Source organism: Suricata suricatta, chromosome 12 (assembly GCF_006229205.1).
Source record: "Suricata suricatta isolate VVHF042 chromosome 12, meerkat_22Aug2017_6uvM2_HiC, whole genome shotgun sequence".
NCBI classification, from domain to species: domain Eukaryota; kingdom Metazoa; phylum Chordata; class Mammalia; order Carnivora; family Herpestidae; genus Suricata; species Suricata suricatta.
Genome location: NC_043711.1, coordinates 25,481,426 through 25,504,879, shown reverse-complemented (window position 1 = coordinate 25,504,879; position 23,454 = coordinate 25,481,426). Strand labels below are relative to the sequence as shown.

The 23,454-nt window shown below is 45.3% G+C and overlaps 1 protein-coding gene across 2 annotated transcripts in view; it reads right to left on the bottom strand.

Moving 5' to 3' along the window:
- ABHD6 (abhydrolase domain containing 6) overlaps positions 1–23,454 on the bottom strand; it is an 85,707-nt gene that overhangs the window by 26,495 nt on the left and 35,758 nt on the right. Inside the window, exons 1-3 of one of the 2 annotated variants that reach the window (XM_029917297.1) lie at positions 23,392–23,447; positions 11,889–11,952; positions 3,448–3,591 (exon numbers count right to left, since the gene is read on the bottom strand). In XM_029917297.1, the coding sequence (XP_029773157.1) occupies positions 3,448–3,566 (119 nt within the window). In that variant the 5' untranslated portion in view covers positions 3,567–3,591; positions 11,889–11,952; positions 23,392–23,447. Of the gene's footprint in view, positions 1–3,447; positions 3,592–11,888; positions 11,953–23,391; positions 23,448–23,454 lie in introns of those variants that run through there. The other variant, XM_029917298.1, reaches the window with a different exon arrangement.

Genomic DNA, 23,454 nt, shown 5'->3' with positions numbered 1-23,454 from the left:
ACTGTGTAAATGCCACTTGCAGTGAGGGGAGTTGAAGGAAACAGGCCCTGCATTTCGACAAGGCGGGAGGAGCATCTCACAGGATTTCCGACAGCCCCCCGCAATGGCATCGTGGGTCCCAGTGCCGTAATCACAACCCCTATGTTCCAACACGACCTGGCGTGAACCTAAATGTTTCCTAGGATTTTCATTCTCTCCAACCAGCTGGGTTTCTTCTTGGCCTGTGTGCCTGAGAGCATGAAATAAAGGGCAGCACCGTGTTTGTCCTCTAGCTACAGCTCTGAGCTGAGTGACAGGCATGGGCAGGCTTTAAGATCACGTGCATCTGTGCTGTCATTTAGTAAGGGACTTAGTGCTCTACTCTACGGGGCCTCTCAGTGCTTCGGTGGGATTATTTGTTAGTAAACCTGAATTATTTGCTATGTGGCATTATTCACGACAGCCAAAAAGTGGAAACTATACAAATATCCATTTAAATAAACAATATGTGATATAACCATACAATGGACAATTATTCAGCCATCATAAGGAATGAGGTACTGATACATGCTACAACATGGAAGAAACTTGAAAACATGCTAAGTGAAAGATTGTATGATCTCATTGATATGAAATGGCCCAAAGAAGCAAATCCAAAGAGACAGAAGATAGTTACAAGTGCCAGGGGATGAAAGGATGGGGAAACTGAGTGACTATGAATAGCTATGGGGATGCCTTCTGGGCAGATGAAAATGCTATGGAATTAGATAGTGGTAATGGGTGTACAACCCTATGAAAGAATATATATATATGTATATATATGTATATATATATATATACCTCTACCCATTTTAAGTTTTTATTTTTTTTAGTAATCTCTATACCCAACATGGGGCTCAAACTCATGACCCCAAGATCAACCATCACATGCTGTTCTCACTGAGCCAGCCAGGCACCCCAATGCTGCGAATATATTAAAACCACTGAATTATATACACTTTAAAATGGTGCTTTTTTTAAAAATAATTTGTTAATGTTTTATTTATTCTTAATACAGAGAGAGACAGATCATGAGAGAAGGTGGGGCAGAGAGAGAAGGAGACACAGAACCGGAAGCAGGCTCCAGGCTCTGAGCTAGCTGTCAGCACAGAGCCTGACGCGGGGCTTGAACCCACGAATGTGAGATCTGACCTGAGCCGAAGCCAGAGGTTTAACCAACTGAGCCACCCAGGTGCCCTGAAAATGGTGATTTTTTTTTTATGTTAAGTGAATTTTAACTCAATAAAAAAATGGATTAATTGCTATGAGATCAAAGGTCAAAATTATTCTGACAGTCTTGACCCTGAAAGCCTTCTCCTTGAAGGCTCAAGGAATTTGAAGGTTGAGGGACCATGTGGCACGGGGCATGATTTCCGAGCATGGTGGGGGAATTAGCCTTTATATAATCCTGCCTCTGTATGCAGCCACATGGGTGATTACGGGCCACATCACTGAACTGCATTCTCTGCCTTGATTTAAGAAAGATGGCATTTGCGTGTGGAGGTCCGCGGTGCCTCTGCAGGGCCACAAGGGGTACACAACCCTGGCCTCTCCCCATCAGGGGCCACACAGGGGCCTTGGCCCCAAAGGCACCCTGCTGTCAGGGCTGCAGGACAACGGCACTTAAGCAGCCAGAATCTCAGCTTTGTCAATGCAGAGGTAGGTCCCGGCTGACCCTCTGAAAGGGTCACCACCACCACCCCTTCTGAGAGAGAGAGGGAGAGCACAGGATGAAAAGCTCCCTTCTGTTCAATTAGCTTCTTTTCAAGGATCAGAGCCCGGCTGGCAGGCGGAAAATTCCACACTCTAATGAAACAAAAGGGAGCCCGACAGGAGAGCAGATAAAGGGCACAAGCTCTACCTCCTGGCATGCTTTTTGCAGGGCCTGGAAGGCAGTTCTAACTGCCAGGGCCGGGGTTAAATCTCCATGCGCCTCACTTTCCCAGCAGCACAGAAAGGAACTAGGGCTATTTCAGCACTGCCTTCGCCAAGGAACACACACCACGGCGCAGGGCTGGGGTGTGTGGGTGTGTGGGTGTGGGGGGGATTTTATTTGGTAAATGGACCACGGCATGAAAAATCACTGAAGCACATCATGAGAAAGCTAATCTCCTTTCACTGTTAGTCTTCGGATGCCATCAGTGAGGAAGCTGTTTCGGGGCTGTGTATCTTTCACACCTCTCTAGACTTTGTAACAAAGAGAAAGGAGGCACCTCTGTTTTGGCAGGCTAGAATTTAAGACACTGTTTAAAGGCATTGTGTTTATTTTTATTTTTAAATATTAATTTACTATTTATGGCAAGTACAGGAAACAGATTTCTGTTTTACAGTAGTGCTTTTATATCACTCTTAAATTGATTTAAAGTAAAAAGAGGGACTTAACTCTAAAGAAAATACAAAAGGAAAGTAGAGATGTTATACAGATAGGGCAAGAATCATAACGATGGTACAAAAATGATAAAAATTTTGGGGCACCTGGGTGGGTCAGTCGGTTAAGCGTCTGACTTCTGCTCAGGTCAGAATCTTACTGCACGTGGGTTCAAGCCCCACATCAGGCTCTGTGCTGACCGCTCAGAGCTGGAGCCTGCTTCAGATTCTGTGTCTCCCTCTCTCTCTCTGCCCCTCCCCCACTCATGCTGTGTTTCTCTCAGTCTTAATAATAAATAAACATTAAAAAAATTTAAAAATAAATTAAAATAAATTAAAAAAAATAAAAAAAATGATAAAAATTTTGGAAACCTTTTTCTTTCTGTCACTTTACTAATGAACATGTTTAGAACAAATCTAAAACCATTCTGCCTACTCAGGGCATCTCCTTGGCCCCGGTCTTTCTATTTCATTTTTCAGTGCGCTTCTCTACACCTATCAGGACATCACTGGGTCAGAATCCAATGGCCAAGATGGGGCGCCTGGGTTGCTCGGTCAGTTAAGCGTCCAACTTTGGCTCAGGTCATGACCTCTCAATTGGTGGTTCGAGCCCCATGTCGGGCTCTGTTCTGGTAGCCTGGAGCCTGCTTCAGATTCCGTGTCTCCTTCTCTCTATAGGTGTTTCCCTTTCTCAAAAATAACTAAACATTAAAAAAAAAGTTAAGAATCCAATGACCAAGAAAATACCAAAGGAGTTCCCATAAACACACACAATTCTTGCCTGAAGACAGAAGCAATGACTTTGGGAGAGAGGGCAGCCTCGCAGGCAAAGATGCTATCAGAAACCAGTAAGAATTTACCTGGTAAGGAGTTACCACCAATTAATTCTTCAAGAATACTCTCCAAACTCCAAACAGGACATCTTTGAACTCTTCTGTATGCTTGAAATATTTCATGATAAAATGTTGAACAATCACCAACTAAAGGACAAGAGTCACCACCAGAGAAGATGACACTATCATTATGACACTCTTGAATACTTCAATTATCAAATTAACTTACCAGTAATAGATCCTTATCAGCGCGGATGGCCAAAGGAGAAATGAGGCTACAAATGCCAGGATGGGGAGGGCCAGCGTCCCACCTGCGATCACAAACATGCTGACCACATCAAGATCCATCCTGCTCTTCAAGGCTGGCTGTCACCTGCAGGGCCAGAGAGAGCGACAGCATTGAAACTCTGTCTCAAGAGAAAAGGGGAAAAGGCAAAGTGGAAAAGAGAAGGACCCAGAATGAGGGTTAAGGTCAGGAGGAAACAAAAGGTGACTGAGTGCTTAACAAATCTAAATAGGCATTAACAACTAAACATAAAAAAGAATCCTTGAGAGGATCCTGGACTTTTTTTTAAGCTATAAAGGATGTTACTAAAACAAATGGGAGAAATCTGAGTAAGGACCAGATATGAGATAATATTACTGTATCAGTGATACAATTTTTAAGTGTGACAATGAAATCATGGTTACATTTGTATGTAGAAAAATCTTTGCTCTTAGGAGCTGTCCGCTGAAGTATTAATGGGTGAAGAATACTGATATCTGCTACTCATTTCTGCTACTCACTTTTAAGAATTGAGAAAAAAACACGTCATTGGGGAGAGGGAAGGAGAGAACATTAAAGCAAATATGGTAAATGTTAACCTTTGGTGAACCCAGGTGAAGGTTACATGATAGTATTCTTTCAACTTTTCTATAAGTTAGCAATTTAAAAAAATTTTTTTAATGTTTTATTTATTTTTGAGAGAGAGAGAGAGAGACAGCATGAGCAGGGGAGGGTCAGAGAGAAAGGGAGACACAGAATCCGAAGACAGGCTCCAGGCTCTCACGAACCATGAGATCATGACTTGAGCCGAAGCCGGACGTTTAACCAACTGAGCCAACCCAGGCGCCCCTGCAATTTTTAAAAATTAAAAGTTAGGGGGTACCTGGGTGGCTTAGTTAAGCCCTGTATCAGGCTCTGTGCAGACACTGCACAGCCTGCTTGGGATTCTCTCTCTCCCTCTCCCTCTCTCTGCACACCACCCCCTCCCCTGCCTCCATGCCAAAATAAATAAATAAACTTTAAAAATAAATAAATTAAAATTAAAATTTAGGACAGAGAATCTAAAAGACAGAAATGGAAACAGTCTATGTGTGCACGTGAAAGCTACTATCACAGAAAGGATATTTTAACAAATCAGTAACAGCTCATCTAAAGTGGAAAACTAGTTGATGGGGTGGCAGGGAGAGAAGGAAACCTTGTTTTTCACCATGTACCCTTTTAAATCTTTTGGTTATTTATCACATATACGTATAGCCTATTCAAAAGTAAGTCCTATACAATAAAAGGCTAGGAGGGAGCAAATCAAAACAGTAGAATTTTCAGTGTACTTTCTCAGGTGTTCTTGAAGACGTGATGAACACATCTGAAGGCTAGAATGGGAGCACCAGAAGGGACAGGGTCTACTGCGTGTCCCCAGCACTAAGACCAGGGCCTGACACATTTCTAGGTGCTCTAGAAACCACAGTTGAATCAGTAGCCCCTTATGAGTTCACAACATGGTTCATTTTTTCATGAAATGAGAACTATTTCAAGTCCCATCATCCTTCCTAGTCAAGAAAATAACTCCTATGGGTTGCCTGGGTGGCTCAGCCGGTCAAGCATCTGACTTCGGCTCAAATCATGATCTCACAGGTCCTGAGTTCAAACCCCACACCGGGCTCTGTGCTGACAGCTCAGAGCCTGGAGCCTGCTGTGGATTCTGTGTCTCCCTCTCTCTTTGTCCCTCCCCACCATGTGCTCTGTCTCTCTCTCTCAAAAAAAAATAAATAAACACTTTAAAAAATTAAGAAAAGAAGAGAGAGAAGAGAAGAGAAGAGAAAAGAAGGAAAAGAAAAGAAAAGAAAAGAATTCCTATAAGGATCTGTAAGCCTTGTGTGGCACTTTACAACCTGAGAATTTCTGTGTGCATTTCACCAAACAGAAAAAGAGACTTCTCTAAGAAAAAGCATTAGTATCTAGCAAATCCTGCCCTTCCTTATATTTCTTGTGAAATGAAAAGATCTCTCCTACATACCTCTGTCAATTGATACGTATTTCAATTTTATAATGAATTCGTGACGGTATGGTATGACCAACACAGGGGCCAGATGATAAATATTCAGGCACTGCGAGTTCTTTCACAACTACTTGATCTGTCATTGTATTGCAAAAACAGCCACACACATGGTGTCATTAATGGGAGTGACTTTGTTAAAATAAGCTTCAGGCTATTTGGCCTGCTGGCAGAAAGTGATCAAGCCTTGGGAAAACACACCAGTCCTGTCAAACAGGCAAGGTGGATGTTTCATTACATTTTATAGGCTGAGAAAAGTAAGGCACAGAGAGGTTAAGTAACTTGCCCAAAGTCACTCAGTTGGTAGAGTCAAGATTACAAAATAGGTTTCTCCTTGGACCCACTCCCTTTGCACCATGCTATACTTGGTCTAACCTTTTTAATGCCCTTTTTTTTTTTTAATGTTTATTTATTTTACAGAGACAGTGAGACAGAGTGTGAGCGGGGAGGGGCAGAGAGAGAGGGAGACACAGAATCGGAAGCAGGCTCCAGGCTCTGAGCTGTCAGCACAGAGCCTGACACGGGGCTCGAACCCACAAACTGCAAGATCATGACCTGAGCTGAAGTCAGACAATTAACTGACTGAGCCACTCAGGTGCACTTTAATGGCCTTTCCTCAATCCTCATAAGCTCTTTGCCGTCAAAAACCTACACTTGTCATCACTCCTAATTTCTCCATGAAAGTGTGACATCTCCATTTACATTTTGTCCTCTCCAAAGGGGTTGGTGAAACAAGCCCCTCACAGTCTGGGGGGAAGTGGAGGATAGAGATGAATGTACAGGCGGGTTAGATGGCTCCTGGCCACACGCACACACTCCGTGTGGATACCCTGCTGAATCTGCATCAATGAAAGCCCTCTCGGGGACAGAAGCACCGTCTGTATTTCTGATTCAACTGACTTCTCAATCCCTAGAAACACTTTATAGTAACTGAAGTTACTGGCCTGCTTCTCCTTCTAGAACCAGAGTTCCTTGAGGGCTGGGCCAATCATGTATATTCTTCTTTCTCAGTGCCCCAAGAATTGTACAGGAAACAAATATGGTGCAAATCAATCAATGAAAAGCTAAGTTACAAAATGGGTTCAATCCGGTTTGTTTTGGGGACTACCAACCATTCCCAATGACGATATAAGAGACCTGACTTTTTTCTTTCAGTAATTACAAAACTCCCTGGAGGAGTCACCTATTTATTGCCTGATACAATCTGCCATGCTAAAAGGCCTCACTGTTGAGGGGAGAGCAAATTACTTTCAGAGTGAAGAGAATTTTAGAAATCTGTTTGAACATTGTGGGTCACAAAAAAGTCAATGAAAATAGGAACTGTCAACTTCCAGAGGACTTTTCCAAATCACACAAAGTCCTTAAAAACCACTGAGGGTTACTATGAATTCCAATTGCTGAACTGTAGGAGGCTAATTACGTGATGTTTCTATGGACTAGGAACTAGAACATTTCCTGCCCAAAGCCGTCATATCACTGACCCTGACACTGGGGATGGTAGCCCCAAGGTCTAATCATCAAAAAGAGGCATTATGGCCTTACCCATGCCCGCCAAGGAACTTCCAGTCACTTTGGGGGAAAGTTTTTTCTAACTCCACCTCCCACTTAATTGCAGAATGAACTTCAATTAGGAGTTTTTGTAGAGCTTGATCAATTAAAGAAAAATTTTTTTTAACATTTTATTTATTTTTGCAAGACAAGACAGAGCGTGAGAAGGGGAGGGGCGGAGAGACAAGGAGACATGGAATCTGAAGCAGACTACAGGATCAGCACAGAGCCTGATATGGAGCTCGAACCCACGAACCATGAGATCATGACCTAAGCAGAAGTCGGATGCTTAATCCACTGAGCCACCCATGCGCCCGCAGCCTGATCAATTTAGTAAGCCTTGGACTTATAGAGAAGCCTGCTGTACACTTTCCCTGAACAGGTCAAATATGGACAGGCCCTGGGTGAAAAAACTAATGCTTGCTTGCTTTCTTCTTATTCCTTCCTTCCCTTCCTTCCTTTTTTTTAAGCTTATTTATTTTTGAGAGAACGTGCATAAGTGGGGAATGACAGAAAGAGAAGGAGAGAATCCCAGAGTCTGTTTTGTTAGAGTGAAACAAACTGTGAGATCATGACCTAAGACGAAATCAGGAGTCAGACGCTTAACTGACTGAACCACCCAGGCGCCCCAAAACTGATGCTTTCTGAGTTTTTTATATACATAATATACATAAGGAGTAAGTGATGGTCCCTATCTCTGCATTATCCTTCATTTTAAAGAGGACTTGCCCAGCTTTTCTTTAAAAAGGAAGCTCTTCTACCCTACTGAGGTTTGTTTATAGGGGACTCTAGGGACCCAAAGGAGAGGGTGGAGACAAGAAAACTGAAACCTTGTGAACCTGGAACCACCAAAGACTGAAAATCAACAGAGGGGTAGAAAGTGGAATTTCCCAAAGGATGGGGCCCATGCAATAGATGCTTTGCCAAGACGGCTTTAGGGAGCAGAAGAATACTGAATAATGCTCTGGGCTCCACAGCATTAAAGAGAAATGGAGAGATCAGCTTTCAGTTCTTTTTCAGTTCTGTCTAAGTCAAAGAGAAACTCTCAGTATACCTCTCTAAGCCTTCCCCTCCTGCAAGCAACAGTAACTAGCTACTTACTAACATGGTTTCTTTGTGTTGATTTTTTCCCCCTCCCTCTTCTTCCTTCCTTTTTTTCTTTGAAGATCTAATATTAAGCCATTCATGAATGGGCCAGCATCCCATCTAGCATGTAGAGAGATACTTCCAATTTATGGCAGAGATGCAAATTAATTTTTAAAATTAAGTTAAGGGGTGCCTGGATAGCTCAGTTGGTTGAGCATCCAGTTTCAGCTCAGGTCATGATCTCGCGGTTCGTGGGTTTGAGCCCCACCTTGGGCTCTGTGCTGACAGTTAGCTCAGAGCCTGGAACCTATCTTCGGATTCTGTACCTCTCTCTCTGACCCTCCTCTGCTTACACTGTCTGTCTGTCTGTCTGTCTCTCTCTCTCGCAGAAACAAATAAAACATTAAAAAAAGTTATTATAAAAAATTAAATTAAGTTAAAAGGAGTCAATTTAAAGAAAAATGTGAACTAGGTGATATATAGGTTCTGGTGAAAATCATAATGGTGATACATGAATGGCTTGGGCACCAAGCAGGCTGGGGGTGGAACATTCCGGCTGCCTCTGTCCTACTGGGCTCTTCCACACCCCAGCTGTGGGAGCTTGGTTTCCTCAACTATTAAATAAGAACACTCATCCAAATCACCTCTTCCGTTTTTTCCTACTCTGAAGACTTAAAACATTTCTCAAATTATGCCAGGCAATTAAAGAGTAGGATCTGGCTTTCCCCCTCAGGAATCTTATTCCTTGTTACATGTCCCTGGAACCTAAGACAGTACCAGGCAAATATCTGTGGCTTAACCACACTTACTCCCTGAATTCTTGAAAAAGACTGAAAAAGAGGAAAAAAACGCACCCATTTTATGTATCTGTTGTGCAAAAAGCAAGGCAGCCCGGTGTTAAGGAAAATGACCCCCGTGACCTGCGGCACAGGGTGAAGAGAAGCTACATTAGGAAGAGAGCTGTCTGCTCCAACACAGGGACAGTACCGCACATTCACGTCCCAGACCCAGCCTGCCACCCGGCCTCCTCCTGTTAGCATCCAAGCTGTGTGTGTGGGGGCTTTATCTCTGAATGCAGGGATGAAGACTGATTGGAGCAGACACCAGTGAATCTGGTGCATCTCAAAGTCCCTAGGCGGGGGGTTGGAGTAAGGCATAATGTGTCACAACTGTCTTTTCATGTTCTCACTGACTTGGAAAACTGGGAATCCTGAGTTCTAAAACCTTAATCTTAGGATATACAGCAGAATTCCAAGAAAAAACAGAATGTGAAACACTTTCAAAGAATCTTGCCTTTCCCTAGATATCTTAGCCATACACCATCAAATCTGACAGACTAAAGTTCTGGTCTCTTCAAAATAATAATTATTGTAACAACAATAGCAACAATAATAACCAAGACCACCACAGTCAAAGATACAAGAGTGACAACCTCCAGCTATTAAGTAACTACTTAATAGGTGGGTCAGAGGGAGATAGAGACTCTGAAACAGGCTCCACACTCAGCATGGAGCCCAACACAAGGCTTGGTCCCATGACCCCGGGATTATTACCTGAGCCAAACCGACTGAGCCACCCAGGAGCCCCTCTCCCACTTTAAAGATGGAGAAACTAAGGCTTAAAGAATTTTAAAGTGCCCCACAGGTCACTTGGCTGGTGAACAGAACAGTCTGTATTTCAAACCAATCCTACAGGCGCCTCTGGTCCATGCTCTGTGGTCTTCTCTCAGGGTTTCTGGCTGCAGGATTCACTGTGCATGTTATGCACAAAAAGCAAGGGTCCAATGTCCCCACTGGCACTCTCTGCACTTCTCTAGAACTGTTTAAAGAGCAAGTAACATGCTAACTTTATAAATTACCAGTTAATTTATTACCCTATTCCTGCTGGTATCTTTTTAAAACTGCCTAATGCTGCTTACAATTTTTTCCCTTTATTCAGCAATATGAAAATATTTTCTCCAATGTTTTCCATTAGGAAAACGCTAAGCTCCTAAAATCTGAATATCCTGTCCAAGCTGTTAAAGATTGTTGCATCTACCCAGCACTGCTTTCTGAAACTAGGTTTTTGTCAAGATAAACTAGTCCCTCAAAACTATCACTCATGATCCACAGCTAGAAAAAATACAAGGATGATGAGATTCTCTTATGTAGAAACCCCAGGACTGATGACACAATAAGTCAGGAAATGGGCAGTTCTAACTCTTGTCATAATATCATCTCCATCATGGAAGAAAATCACACTGAAATTTCCAAACAAGCAGTTAAGCTTGCTGAGCCATCACTGAAAGCGTGGCATGGCCCCTAGGACTACTGTCGTGAGGTGCCCAACTGCCCCCTCAGTCCGGCTGAGCCCATTCCTCCTCTCTGCTTTGCAGCGTGAACAGCCCTGCTGTTGAAACAAGCGTGCTGGGCCTGGATCCTGAGGTGTTCTCCTCTCTCTCCCCCTAGATACTCCCATCATGCTCTCCTCACTCTCTCCACTGGATATTCCCATGATGCTCTCCTCACACTGTCTCCTGATACTCCCATAATGCTCTCCTCACTGTCTTCCTTGGACGGCTCTCCATCCCTACATCCTCCTCCACCACTCCCCTCTTCAGGGAATTCCAAACTCAACATGCCTGGACAGAACCCCCTTCCCTTTTTTCTAAAAGCTTTTTGACCCCCACATGACTCAAAAGTCCCACATCTCTCCCCCTTCTCCTGCTTCATTCATTTGTGCCCATCCATCTAGCCTCCCAGACTGTGATACATCTTTTACTCTTCCTAAGTGCCCCCTCCCCCCACCCTGTTAATGCACAGCGAAGAGGTGCCAGCACAGGAGCAACTTGTGTGAGTCTAGACAAACTATGCCACTCAATACATGACTATTTAAATTTAAATTAATTATATAAAATTCAGAGTTTAGTTCTTCAGTCACACCTGTCACATTTTAAGTGCGTGGTAGCCACATAGGAAGAGGAGCTTCCATACTGGACAGCACAGCTTTCGCGGGCCTATCCTCCCGAAAGCCTCTTGCAACCAATTCCTTAGGCCAGTCTGGTTCCACATTTACTAGGAATGTTGGGTGGAAGAGAGTCCCCACCAGGGGTGAGACACCAGGTGTGAGACAGACCACAGCTCCCTCAGCCGCCACGCTGGGTCCAGGTCATCCTTTCTTCTTGCCCCCATTCTGTCACATCCCTAACACTAGTTGCCAGGGAATGTTCACAACTCACACCACACATTAGGCTGCTCAGGTCTAATGTGAACTCAGACCACTTCATATGATCCGAACTCAACTTCCTGGGCCAACCCCCACATCCCTACCTACACCCCGAATGACCAACTCCGTCCCCGTGCCAGCCCTGCACAGCCTGTGCCTCATCTTTCCCCAGGCTGCCCCCTTCATGTGAAGCACAGCCTATCTGCCTTCGGGGTGGATTCGAGTGTCACACTCCCCAGGAACACATCTTGGTTCCCCAAGGCTCAGATCTTCTAGACCTCCATGCTTAGTGTCCTGCTCCTGGCACAGTCTTTGAGAAGTGTCCGTAGGGAGCTCTGGGTGTGCATCTAACCTGCAGTCACCTCCCCCTCCCCCCAGACCTATGGAGCAGAGAAACGACCCACGACAGGTTGGCCTGCAGAGAGGTTTTGAGGGAGATTACAGAGGAGCCTCAGGCTCATTAAGAGCTGCCTTTTTTTTTTTTTAATCAACAATATTAAAAATCCATACTCACTCTTCAAAGAACACAGCCTTCTTTCCCACTGCTCCTGGCTCTGGCAGAAGCTGAAAATGAGATTCTGGAATCACAAGAAAGAAAATGACAAAGCATTAAATCATATTGAGAACGTGAATGAAGTGCTAACAGCCACAAAATTGCTGGCTTCACGAGAGGCCGTGTTGGCATTCTCTCCTGGGCACAGGCAGGGAACAGATACCGTGTGGCTGCAGAGCCTACCTCGTGTTGGCCTTCAAGTCACCTACCCCAAATAAACAGCCAGCACAAAGGGCAGACATGTCAGATAATGAGCCAGGCTTCAGAAGGCATGGAGGAGGTCAAAGAAGAAATCTGCACTGACAGGACAGAGCTGGCAACTCCTGGACTACCAGGGGGAGAAGGGCAATGAGCTGGGAGGTAGACAGGCACACTCCGGAGAAAAGGGGGCTCTGGGACCTACAAATGTAACTAAGGCCCCCAAATAAAGACTTAAACTTGCCTTCTGCATTCGGCATTCAGGTCTACCTAAAAGTTGTACTTAGGAAGGAATGAGAAGGGGCACTTTCTGGCTGGCTCATTTGGTAGAGCATGTGACGCTTGATCTCAGGGTTTTAAGTTCAGGCCCCACACTGGATGTAGAATTTACTTAAAATTTTTTTAATTAAGAAAAAAGAGAGGTGCCTGGCTGGCTTAGTTGGTAGAGCACGCAACTCTTAATCTCAGGGTTCTGAGTTCAAGCCCCAAGTTGAGCATAGAGCTTACTTAAAAAATAACATAACATAACATAACATAACATAACATAGAATAAAGAAAGGAATGAGAAGGCAGCAGCCACAGGACAAGTGAAGATAACGTTTCTACCAGAGTGGCTGCGAGAAGGGACCTCACAGCTCAAAAACAGGGCTGGACCGGGAGAGACGCTGCCAGGCACCAAGGCACAAGAATGAGGAGCCCAGCAAGGGAAGGGAAATCCACAAAACCCCTGAATTATTTCAGAGGAGTCAAAGAGTTAAACCTAGAAAAGTAAAATAAAACTGTGGAAGTTCTGAAGACAACCTAAGAACTCTGAAAATGTCTCCACAGGGCAAGTCTTTCTAAGTAAGATAGAAGATTCAGAGGCCATAATGAAAAGATTAACACATTCACTGCATAAACATGTTTTAAATGTCCACATGGAAAGAGATATCATGACTAAGATCAAGATTTATCAATACATAATCAGCCCCAACAGACTAATTTCCTGAACGTACAAAAGATTCCTAAAAACCAAAACAACAACAAAATCTAATAGGAAAATGGGCACATGACCTGAGTAGATAATTTATCAGAAAGTAAATACAAATGACTTTTGAACATATAAAAAGATCCTCAAGCTCATTTATAATAAGAGAAATGCAGATTAAATAGGCAAGGTGATAGCAATCTTTATTTTTTTAAGTGGTGTCCTTTTTTTTTTTTTTGAGAGAGAGAGTGCAGAAGGGAGGGCAGAGAGAAAGGGAGAGAGAATCCCAAGCAGGTTCCACAGTGTCAGCACACAGGCTCGAAATCACGAACTGTGAGATCAGGCTTGAAATCACGAACTGTGAGATCATGACCTGAGCCAAAGTTGGCTGCTTAACCAACTGAGCCACCCGGGTTCCCTGACAATAGCAATCTTTACTTATCATACCAGCAAAGAACAAAACGTTTAGTAACAGTCTGTGTTGCAAAGGCTGTGGGAAAATAGATGCTTTATACAATGCACCAACTTATATGCCCAACAATAAACTCTATGCATGGCAATTTGGCAAAAACCTATGACATTACAAAATGTACATACCTTCAACCTAAGAATCTCACTTCTAAAGAGTTTATGTTTATACCTAATGTATGAAATCAAGTTTGTGCAAGGTTACGTGTCACAGTAGAATCTATCATGGCAAAAGCCTGGAATTAACTCATGTCCACTTAAAGGGCACCTGTTTAGTAAGCAATGGGATAGCTTTATAAAGAATTATTATGTATAGCCATTAATACAAATAACATTAAACATAAGCCATTAAAATAATGAGGTAGTTCTATTTATCTTTATGAGTAATGATCTCCAAGGTTCATTGTTTTTTTCTCTTAAGATTTTTAAAAATTTATTTACTTCTTCAGAGAGAGAGAGGGAGAGAGAGCACAAGCAGGGGAGGGGCAGAGAGAGTTGGAGAGAGAGAATCCCAAGCAGGCTCCACAGCCAGCAAAGAGCCCAGTGGAGGACTTGATTTCACGAACCATGACCTGAGCTAAAACCAAGAGTTGGACACTTAACCCACTGAGTCACCCAAGCACCCCCCAAGGTTGTTAACTCATAAAAAACAAAAATAAAAACAAAAATAAAAAACAGTAGGGAATGGATAGAATAACACCTCTTGCATTAAAGGAACAGGAAAGAAAGAGAAGAGAGGGAGGGAGAAGAACCAGAAAACTGGTTATCATGGCTGCATCTTGTATCTTTTTACCTTTTTTTAGAGAGAGAGAAGGAGCAGAAGAAGAGAGGGAGAGGGAGAGAGGAAGGCGGGGAGAGAGAGATAATCTCAAGCAGCTCCATGCCCAGCATGGAGCTCGACATGAGGCTTGATCCCATGGCCCAGGATCACGACCTGAATGGAAATCAAGAGTCAGATGCTGAACCGACTGAGCCACCCAGGCAGCCCCGTTATATCTTTTGAATTACTACCATGTGCATGTGTAGGGTTTTCTCTATTTAATTACAAAATATAATATAAAGTCCTCAAATAGAATGGTCTATCCTGCATTGTCCAATACAGTTGCCACTAGCCACATGTGGGTGTTTAAACTCATCAAAATTAAATAAAATGTAACATTCAGTACCTCGGCTATGCGAGTCACATTTCCCATGCTCAAGAGCTACATGTAGCTAGTGGCCACCATCTTTGACAGTGAGCATGGAGAACACCTTCATTACCACAGAAAGTTCTTCTGGCCAGTTCTGGACTCTATGCTAATCAAAAAGGCTCATGAGAGGGGTGCATGGGTGACTCAGTTGCTTAAGCATGGACTTTGGCTCAGGTCATGATCTCAGAGTTCGTAAGCTTGAGCCCCACTTTGGGTGAGCTTGAGCCCCACTCCAGGTTCCACACTCTCTCCCTCTCTCTCTACACCTTGTGGGATTCTCTTTCTCTCTCTCTGCCCCTCGCTCGCTCTCATTCTCCCTCTCTCTCTCATAAATAAACAAATAAGAAAGACAGATACAGGAGTTCAATTTATTAAAAAAGAAAAAAAAAATAGGCCCGTGAGTAGAAAGCAACGTAACCTTACTTGTTCGCATGGTAAGGAAAGAAATAAATAGAAATATGAAGGCCGTTAGCCTGCACACCTCTCTCTCCACAAGCTACCCAGGCTGCCTACGAAGATAACACAGACTGACTGGGGAGCTCCTGCCTTGTGTGACTATCCAGCGGTTAAGCAGTTTGATAGAACTTCAGTCCTCATTGATCAGAGTCCACCATTCCAAGACAAAAGATAAGGATTGTACATGTGCATAAGCCAGAAATGCTTATCTCCTTGGTGGCTCTGGGAGAGGTACTACTGATCAGAGGTTAACTCCGTCTCACTTGGTTCCAAAGTGCTAGCAACTGCTTTTCCGGGTTCAGAACCAGCCAAGCCCACAGCTCCCTCCCCTGCTTCCACCACCTAAGGCAGCTCTGTGGGCAAGGAAATTCAACCTAGCCTGGCTGGTCCCATGGGCAGGGAATCAATCAGAAGACCAGATAATCCTGCTACCTGACTGCCTGGAAAAGGGGCACAGCCAGTGTGGGGAAATTCATGCAGTTCAATCAGGAGCTCTGCTGGAAGGGAAGCAGCTTATATGTCTTGCAGCTGTTTTCTAAAAAATATTAGTCAAAAAAACAAGCAATAAAATACGCAACATGTGCCCTGACCTAGCCTAGCACCTTCTAAACATCAGTCTCTGGGGTTAAGACGTAGGCTATGGTGATAGTCTGAAATATTTGCCTGCTTAAAATCATGTTTACAAAAAGAAAACCCAGGGGTGCCTGGGTGGCTCGGTCAGTTAAGCATCTGACTTTGGCTCAGTTCATAATCTCATGGTTGTGGGTTTGAGCCCTGCATGGAGCTTTGTGGTGACAGCTCAGAGCCTGGAGCTTGCTTCAAATTGTCTGTCTGTCTGTCTGTCTGTCTCTCTCTCCCCCCTCCTCCACTCACGTTCTGTGCCTTAAAAATGAATAAATGTTAAAAAAAATTATTTTCTAAAACAAGAAACCCTACAGAAATACAAGCCAGTCTGAATAAAAGAAGAGCCAAAGTCCCTTGACCTTTGATCTCCAAAGACCCCAAAGTCTCCAGGCTCACAGAGAGCCCAGAACAAGTTTTTATTCCAGCACTTCTCTTACCGATTAGTGCAAATGCATGCACTGCCATCAGGGAGGTCACCTCTCAAAGGTAAAGTGCTAGAAAGAGCACCGCTTAAGTGACTATCTTCCACATGACTGAAAAGAATTAAAATAGCCTTCTATATGGGTATGCAATAGCAGAGGGCCTAAAATAGAACTTCAGCACCCCCAAAAAACATTCTCCCGATGCCAAATCTGTGCTTCGAAATAAAAGGAAAAGCATGGAGATTAAAAAGGGTTTTGTCATTTCTAAAGGAGGTGACGTTGGCCTACAGCATTTTGTAACTGCAGGAACAAAGTCAGAGTTCCACAAAAAGGAGCCCTGTTATCAACAGCCGGGAGGTGGTTTTTTTGGTTTTTTTTTTTTTTAATCAGGACAAGATTTCTGGCTCCCAGCAGAGGCCCAGCATTCAGGGCCCTTTGTGAGCTGGTCCCCCACCTTCTTTCAAGCCAGAATCTCCTCCCAAAGGACGTCTCTGCAACCCAGGAGAATTAGCATCAGAAAAAGGGACACGGGAGAGAGTTCACAGTTAAGAGAAAAACAATTCTGTTTAGAACTTAATCCACATGAAAAAAAAAAACCCAAAAATCAAATGTATTTTAAAAGCAACAGTAAATATTAAATAAAATTAGGTCATAACTGTAATCCTGTGCAAATTCTTAGAACAAAGAATAAATCTCACGGGGATGGTTTTAGAGCCTGATTAATCCTTTCAGTTAACATTTGGTGATCAGTGTGATCACAAAAAAGACATTTCTGCAAACATTCCTAATTGCTCTCTCAAGGGTTTAATTCTTTGATTCTCAAGCCTCTTTCGCCTTTCCTTCCTCAGGTCTCGCACTGCCCGATTCTCATCTATTACAGCCTTGACATGTCATTCCAGCAGTTCTCCAACACCGCGCGTTCGCTTTCATTTCATGAAGTCCTGCCTCTCTCACATGAGTTACAATTTCAATGTTTGTCCTGGATGTATTTGCAAAACAGCCTACAAACTGGGAGAGACAGAGGACCAAGATGTGGATGCTCCCGGAGCCTGGCAGGACACCAGGCTTGAAAACAGAGGGAGAGGTGATGGAGTGGGGGCTCAGTTTGTACGTGGCAAGTCTGTTACTGAATATTTTCCTCCTCCGATGACTTCTGCTTCCCCTCTATACTCTGGAAACTGCGGGGAATCAGATACCAGAGATGCTGACCCTCTGGATGACTGTTCCTGAACTGGTTTTTTATTATTCTCTAAGTCCCCCCAAGTCTTAGAGACTTCCCAGTGACTTACCCTGATCTTTTCCTTCACGAACCTTTCTGGTAGAGCTAGGAGTTATCTCTTCAAGTGTACCTTCCCTCAGGCCCCCAGTCATTAGGAACCTCCCTGCCTCAGTAGGCAATCCTTGTCTCTTGTGGCCTTGGGGATGTGTGCCTTTTATCATGGTTCCCGTGAGAACACTTGCCATGCCCTCTACTAGGTTGCAAGTCTCCTGCACAAGTCTTATACATCTCTGCACCTTGCCACAGCACTTCAGGACACACTGTGCCTTGCCCGTGGTGAGCACTGAGTAAACAGTGATAATCCAGGAAGTCATAAGTCAACAGGGCTGTCCACCACCGCCACCACAGGCCACTCTGTTCCTCACGGTCACCAACAAAATGAACAGTCTTCACAGTGCTGAGTTTTAGAGGTCTTTCCCAGATGGGAGGCTGGGACTCAGAAAGGTTAAGCAAGCAGTCCAATGTCACACAGCTCCTTCTTTGCCTCCAACCCACTCCACCAATGGCTCCCGGTGGCCCTCAGCACGATTTACAAGTGTCAGCCTTTCCTATCACACACACCCTCTTTCTCTGAATGAGCTGCAATCCCTGATATGCTCTTTCATGCCCCCGTGCTTTGGCACACATGATACCCTCTCCCCCACATGCCTTTTCTCCCTCCAGCCTGGTGAGCTCCAGCTCATCCTACAAGTCTTGGCTGGGAAGCTCCAGTCTCTTGTCAGAGAATTCAGTTCTGCAGTTCTATAGCCTGGGTTCAAATCTCTGCTCTGCTACTGACCAGCTGTGTGACTTGGCAAGTCACTTAACCTCATATAGCCTCTGTGAAAGGACAAAATGAGAGGATGTGCAGACTGCTCCAAGCAGTGACTGGCAGATACCAAGTGCTCACTCTGGACGGCTGTGGGGGAAGACCCTGCCTGCCCTCCCAGGCCCGGGGAGGCAGCCCTGCCACACCTCCATCCCCTCCAGCGCCGCCGTGCCTCCTGGGACTGCTCAGATGCTGGAGTCGGTGGGCATGTCTGTGCTGCTGTCTCTATGCTCCCACAGTCCAGCCCATTGCTCCATTCCCAAATTTCATCACAGACAAGGCTTGAATCTTGTTTGGGATAGATATATCAGAAGGCAAACATCCAATGCCAACAGCCACAGAGCCTCAGCTTCTGAAAAACAGCCCAAGCCACAGGCTGCTACTACTTTAGATAATTACTTCCCCAGAAGAAGAGGATTCCAACCTGCAGCAGTGTAGCAACCTCTCCTCACGCCATCTGCAGATTGCCCTGTGCCCCTGAATCAGCAGTTTCCTTGGTGCAGCCCCAAACGCATCCAGCTACAGGCCGTGACACCCTACATGGCTTCTGGGATCGGAAAGCCTGGAATATGATCCAGAGGGTTTCCGAGGGCTCAGTTTAGGAGAATATCTTGACCTTCCTTCAAGAGACAACTACATCCAAGGTCAGACAGGACTTTGGTTTGCAAAAATTGTGTCCAGATCAGGGTTTCTCAGCTGTGGCACAACTGACATTTTGTCAGCTAGTTCTTTGTTGTGGGAGGCTGTCCTATGTATTGTAGGATATTTAGCAGAATCTGGGACCTTTACTCACTCAATGCCACCCCTAAGTCGTGACAAGCAAGTATGTCTCCAGATGCTGCCAAATGCACCCTTGGGGGCAAAGCTGTCCTCAACTGAGAGCCCTTCTGGAGGAAGTGAACCCACTGACCTCCAACCCTGGATTTATTGCTGAAGTAAATCAATAAGGAACATTCTTAGCCATGCACTATATCTATCTTGAAACAGTGTCTTCCAGTCCTCAGGGATTTTTTTCTTTTAAGTTTACAGTCTTGAAGGCAGCTGTTCTCAACCCTGGCTGCACAGACTTCCCCCAGGGAGCACTTTAAAAATATAGATTCTGGGAAACCACCCCCAGTGACTCGGATTCATCTGGCCTGGGGCAGAGACTGGACATGGGCATTTAAAAACAAATTCCCTAGGCGAGGTGCCTGGGTGGCTAAGCATCCCACTCTTGATTTCGGCTCAGGTTATGATCTCATGGTTGTGAGATCAAGTCCTGCTTCAGGCTAATTGGGATTTTCTCTCTCTCTCTCTCTCTCTCTCTCTCTCTCTCTCTCTCTGCCCCTCCCTTGCTCCCGTGTGTATGAGTGCTTGCTCGCTCTCAAAATAAAATAAAATAAAAACATTTAAAATTCCCTAGGCCATTTTCACATGCATCCAGAATGGAGAAACAGTGCTAGAAGACATTTCATTTGATTCCGTCTTCTCCCCAATCCTTTGAATCCAGCAGTGTTAAAAGCCAGTGAGCCAGAAAGTGAAAATGAAGCTAAGGGGATTTAAGTAACATCCTAATTCTTGACAATGAAATATCCTCGGCACATTCCATTTCTTGGTCTGTAGACAACTTGCCAGAAAGAATGGAACATAACCCTGTTTGCCGATGACCTTTTTGATCTAAACATCGCCACCTCATAAAACTTTCTGGGAAGATGGACATGTTCTCCATCTCCTCTACCTAATACAGTTGTTATTTAGCACCTGAAATATGGCTAGTGTGACTTAAGAAGAGAATTTTTAAGTTTATTTAATTTGAATTTGATAGCCACCATGTTGATGGTACAAAAAGTATTTATGTCCCTACAGGGTCACAGAAAGTCCTATAGCCTGCCACAGAACCATGAAAATTTACAAAAATGTATGCCTTAAAATATGGAAATGCAACAGTCTTGAAATTATCAATGGTGATCCTCATTTATCCCAATAATCAAATTAGAAGAAATTTTAAAATAATTTTTTTTTCAACCTGCAGAGCTGACTTTCCAGCGTATTCCAAACACTTAGCTTTGAGGGAGACATTCCTGGCCCTTTTCTTTTGAACACTCATCACTGTAAAAACTGACCTGGTCAACAAAATAACCAGGCATTGGTAAAGAATATAACTGGTAGAGAAGCTGATTTCTACTCCGAGCTGCTTACGAGCCTACTAGGAAAGCACACTCACTCCTGTTTTCCTTTCCTCCAAATCCAAAGGTTTGATTGAAACCTTTTGCCCCTAAGATAAGCCTGAACCAACACACAGTGCAAACCCGTGTCACCTCTAAGAACAAGCATTTTATCTTCCTATCAGTAGTTTTACAATCACTTACAACTGCATGAACTGTATTCACACATTCATTCACTTTAGTTATGTGCAGCTTCAAAGAACTCAAAGCTCATAGATTTTTAAAGCTAAAAAACAGAAAAGGCAAGTCTTAATGCCAAGGCAATGGATGGCGTAGAGTCGAAGAAAGCTTCACAGGTCTTTTGGAGCACACACACAAAATGCTTATCTCAGGGCCCCTGGCTGGCTCAGTCAAGTGACTCTTGATCCTGGGGCTGTGGCTTCAAGACCCACATTGGGTATAGAGATTACTTAAAAATTAAAATCTTAAAAAAAAAAAAACAAAAAACGCTTACCTCTTCCTGGCTGTGACTCATCTGACCCGCCTCTAAACAGAGTCCATATGAGCCATTCAGTAATGATTGAATATATTTCCAGTAATTCAAAGTGGTAGCCAACACCTCCTCACTCTTCATAATAGCTGGTGCTTACTGACGCTTACCACATGCTGGGCCTTGTGCTTTACCTAAATCTTACCATTGCCTTCTGAGGCAGGTGCCATTACCAGAAGCTAAGACTCAGAGAGGTTAGGTAATAGGCCCATGGCCACACAGGTAGCAGCCGTAGCAGTGGGATTAGGACCCAAGTCTCTCTCATTCTCTGGAGGGAATCCTCTGGGTCTAAACAAAAACAAACCTGTAATTATAATGTTGGGTACCATGCCGAGCCATTCTCCCTGTGATCCGGCAGTAGCTCAATGAAGGGAGTTTGGGACTGAAGGGTTCAGAAATTCTGAGTCTATCCTTACTTTGGAAACCATGCCATACCCCTTGAAGGGCCTCTCTTTCTCTCTCTCCCTCTCTCTCCTTTTTTTTTTAGTTTATTTTTTAAAGTTTATTTTTAATGTTTATTTATTTTTGAGAGAGAGACAGAGTGTAAGTGGGAGAGGGGCAGAGAGAGAGGGAGACACAGAATCTGAAGCAGGCTCCAGGCTCTGAACGGTCAGGACACTTAACTGACTGAGCCACCCAGGCGCCCCTCTCCCTCTCTCCTTTTATCCTGGGGCTTCACCAGGCAGATGGGACAAAAGGGTCGTGAGGAACGCTTCTGATCCCTCCCTCACAGCTGCCCCAGAGAGCATAGGCAGACACATGCAGACAGAACTTTCCAAATGCCATCATGAGGGTGGAAGGCAGTGGGATCCCAGTTATAAGATCCCAGAGGAGAAAGGAATCACTTTCAGTTGGGGGCAAGGGAGGAATCAGAGGTGCGTTCCCGTAGGAGACCGCTGAGCTGGAGCTAAGGTAAGACTTAGTCTTCAGAGATTCCAGGGAGGGCATTCCCAGAGAGGGAACAGCCTAAGCAAAGGTAGCCGGTCACCTGCCTGGGTTATAGCACAGGAGGTAGGGGGCAGGGGAGAAGGGGATCAGGATACAAAGAGGTGCAGAATCTCCAGGGGCCTCAGCTGATGGGCTGGGGCAGTACTGGGAGCCCAGGAAGTAAAGACTTGACACCATCCTAGGACATGTTTAGCATCCCAGCCCTGGTACTTCTTAGCTGTGTGGCCTCCAGAAGGTCCCTTCTCTCTGGGCCTCCGTCTCCTTGAGGAGGACACCCAGGACCCCTCGTTGGTCTGAGAAACCTCTTTTAGAAAAATAAATTGGTGCTAAGAACATAGGTTATTAATTTCTCTTACTTCTAACGTCCTATATCATAAAAATGTTGATAAGAATTAGATACAATTGGGTAAAACTGAATCTAATGGTTCAGAATGGGGACTCTGAGGTCAGAGTTACTGTGCCCTGGGTAGGGGGCCCATTTTCCCTGAGGATCCTCTAAAGGTGCTTAGCACAGGGTCTGGCAGCCAGTACTTATTCCGTGTCAGCTATTACTTAGAATAACGTAGCTCCCAGCCAGGTAGCACTAGCCATTACGGTTTTCTGAGCCGGTGAGAGGGGAGGCAAATGCTTCTTAATCCACCAAACCTTGGAGCACAAACAGGGCTCAAGGTGCATATTCCCGGATGCACAGCCCCTAGACGCTCTGGCACTCTCTCCCTCCCTCCCTATCTCACTCTTGTCAACTTGGCCTCCTCCACCCGTCTGCATGTGCTGCCCTGCAGCCAGCGTTACACAATCCGAATTTCCAGAGCTGCCAGAAAGCCCGTGAAAGTGTAGGCGGGCGCTGCTGGGGTTTGCCGGGCTGCACCCGCCTGTTGGGTGGCTGGACCAGCGGCACGACTCCAGGGTTGCCGGAAGGGAGGACAGGGGGCTGGGGGGTACTGGCTGGGGGAGGTGCGGAGGGGCTCAGATATCCGGGGGCGGGACGGGGGTTGGTGCCATTAGCTGGGAGCGCGAGCCGCAGCCTCTCCTCAGGAAGTGGGAGGATCGGGGGTGCAGGAGCCTTCAAACCATCCGGACACCCGGAGGGTCGCAACAGGACTGGCGCCGGGGCCACCTCGTCCCTGGGCTTAGGGCGGCAGGCAGCCCGGCAAGTGGGGGCCTCTGGGGTTCGGGGAATGTCAAACCTACCCCTGCACTTGAGGGGAGCGTGCAGGGGCTACTGCCGGAGCGGGGGAACCGAGGAGACGCAGAGGTGCGGGTCCCCGACCCATGTCGCCCCGCGCGCCGCTTGCGGGGCGGCCAGGCAGCCTCGCCTCGAGAAGTGGAGGGGGCAGGTCTCGGGGACGGGGGAGCCCCCGGACGCCCCCCTCTCAGGTGCGTGCCCCCGCCCGGCCCGCCGGCGCTCACCTGACCCGACCTCAGGCGCCGGGGTAGTGCCGCGGGCTCCGGAGGTCGGGTCAGGTGAGCGCC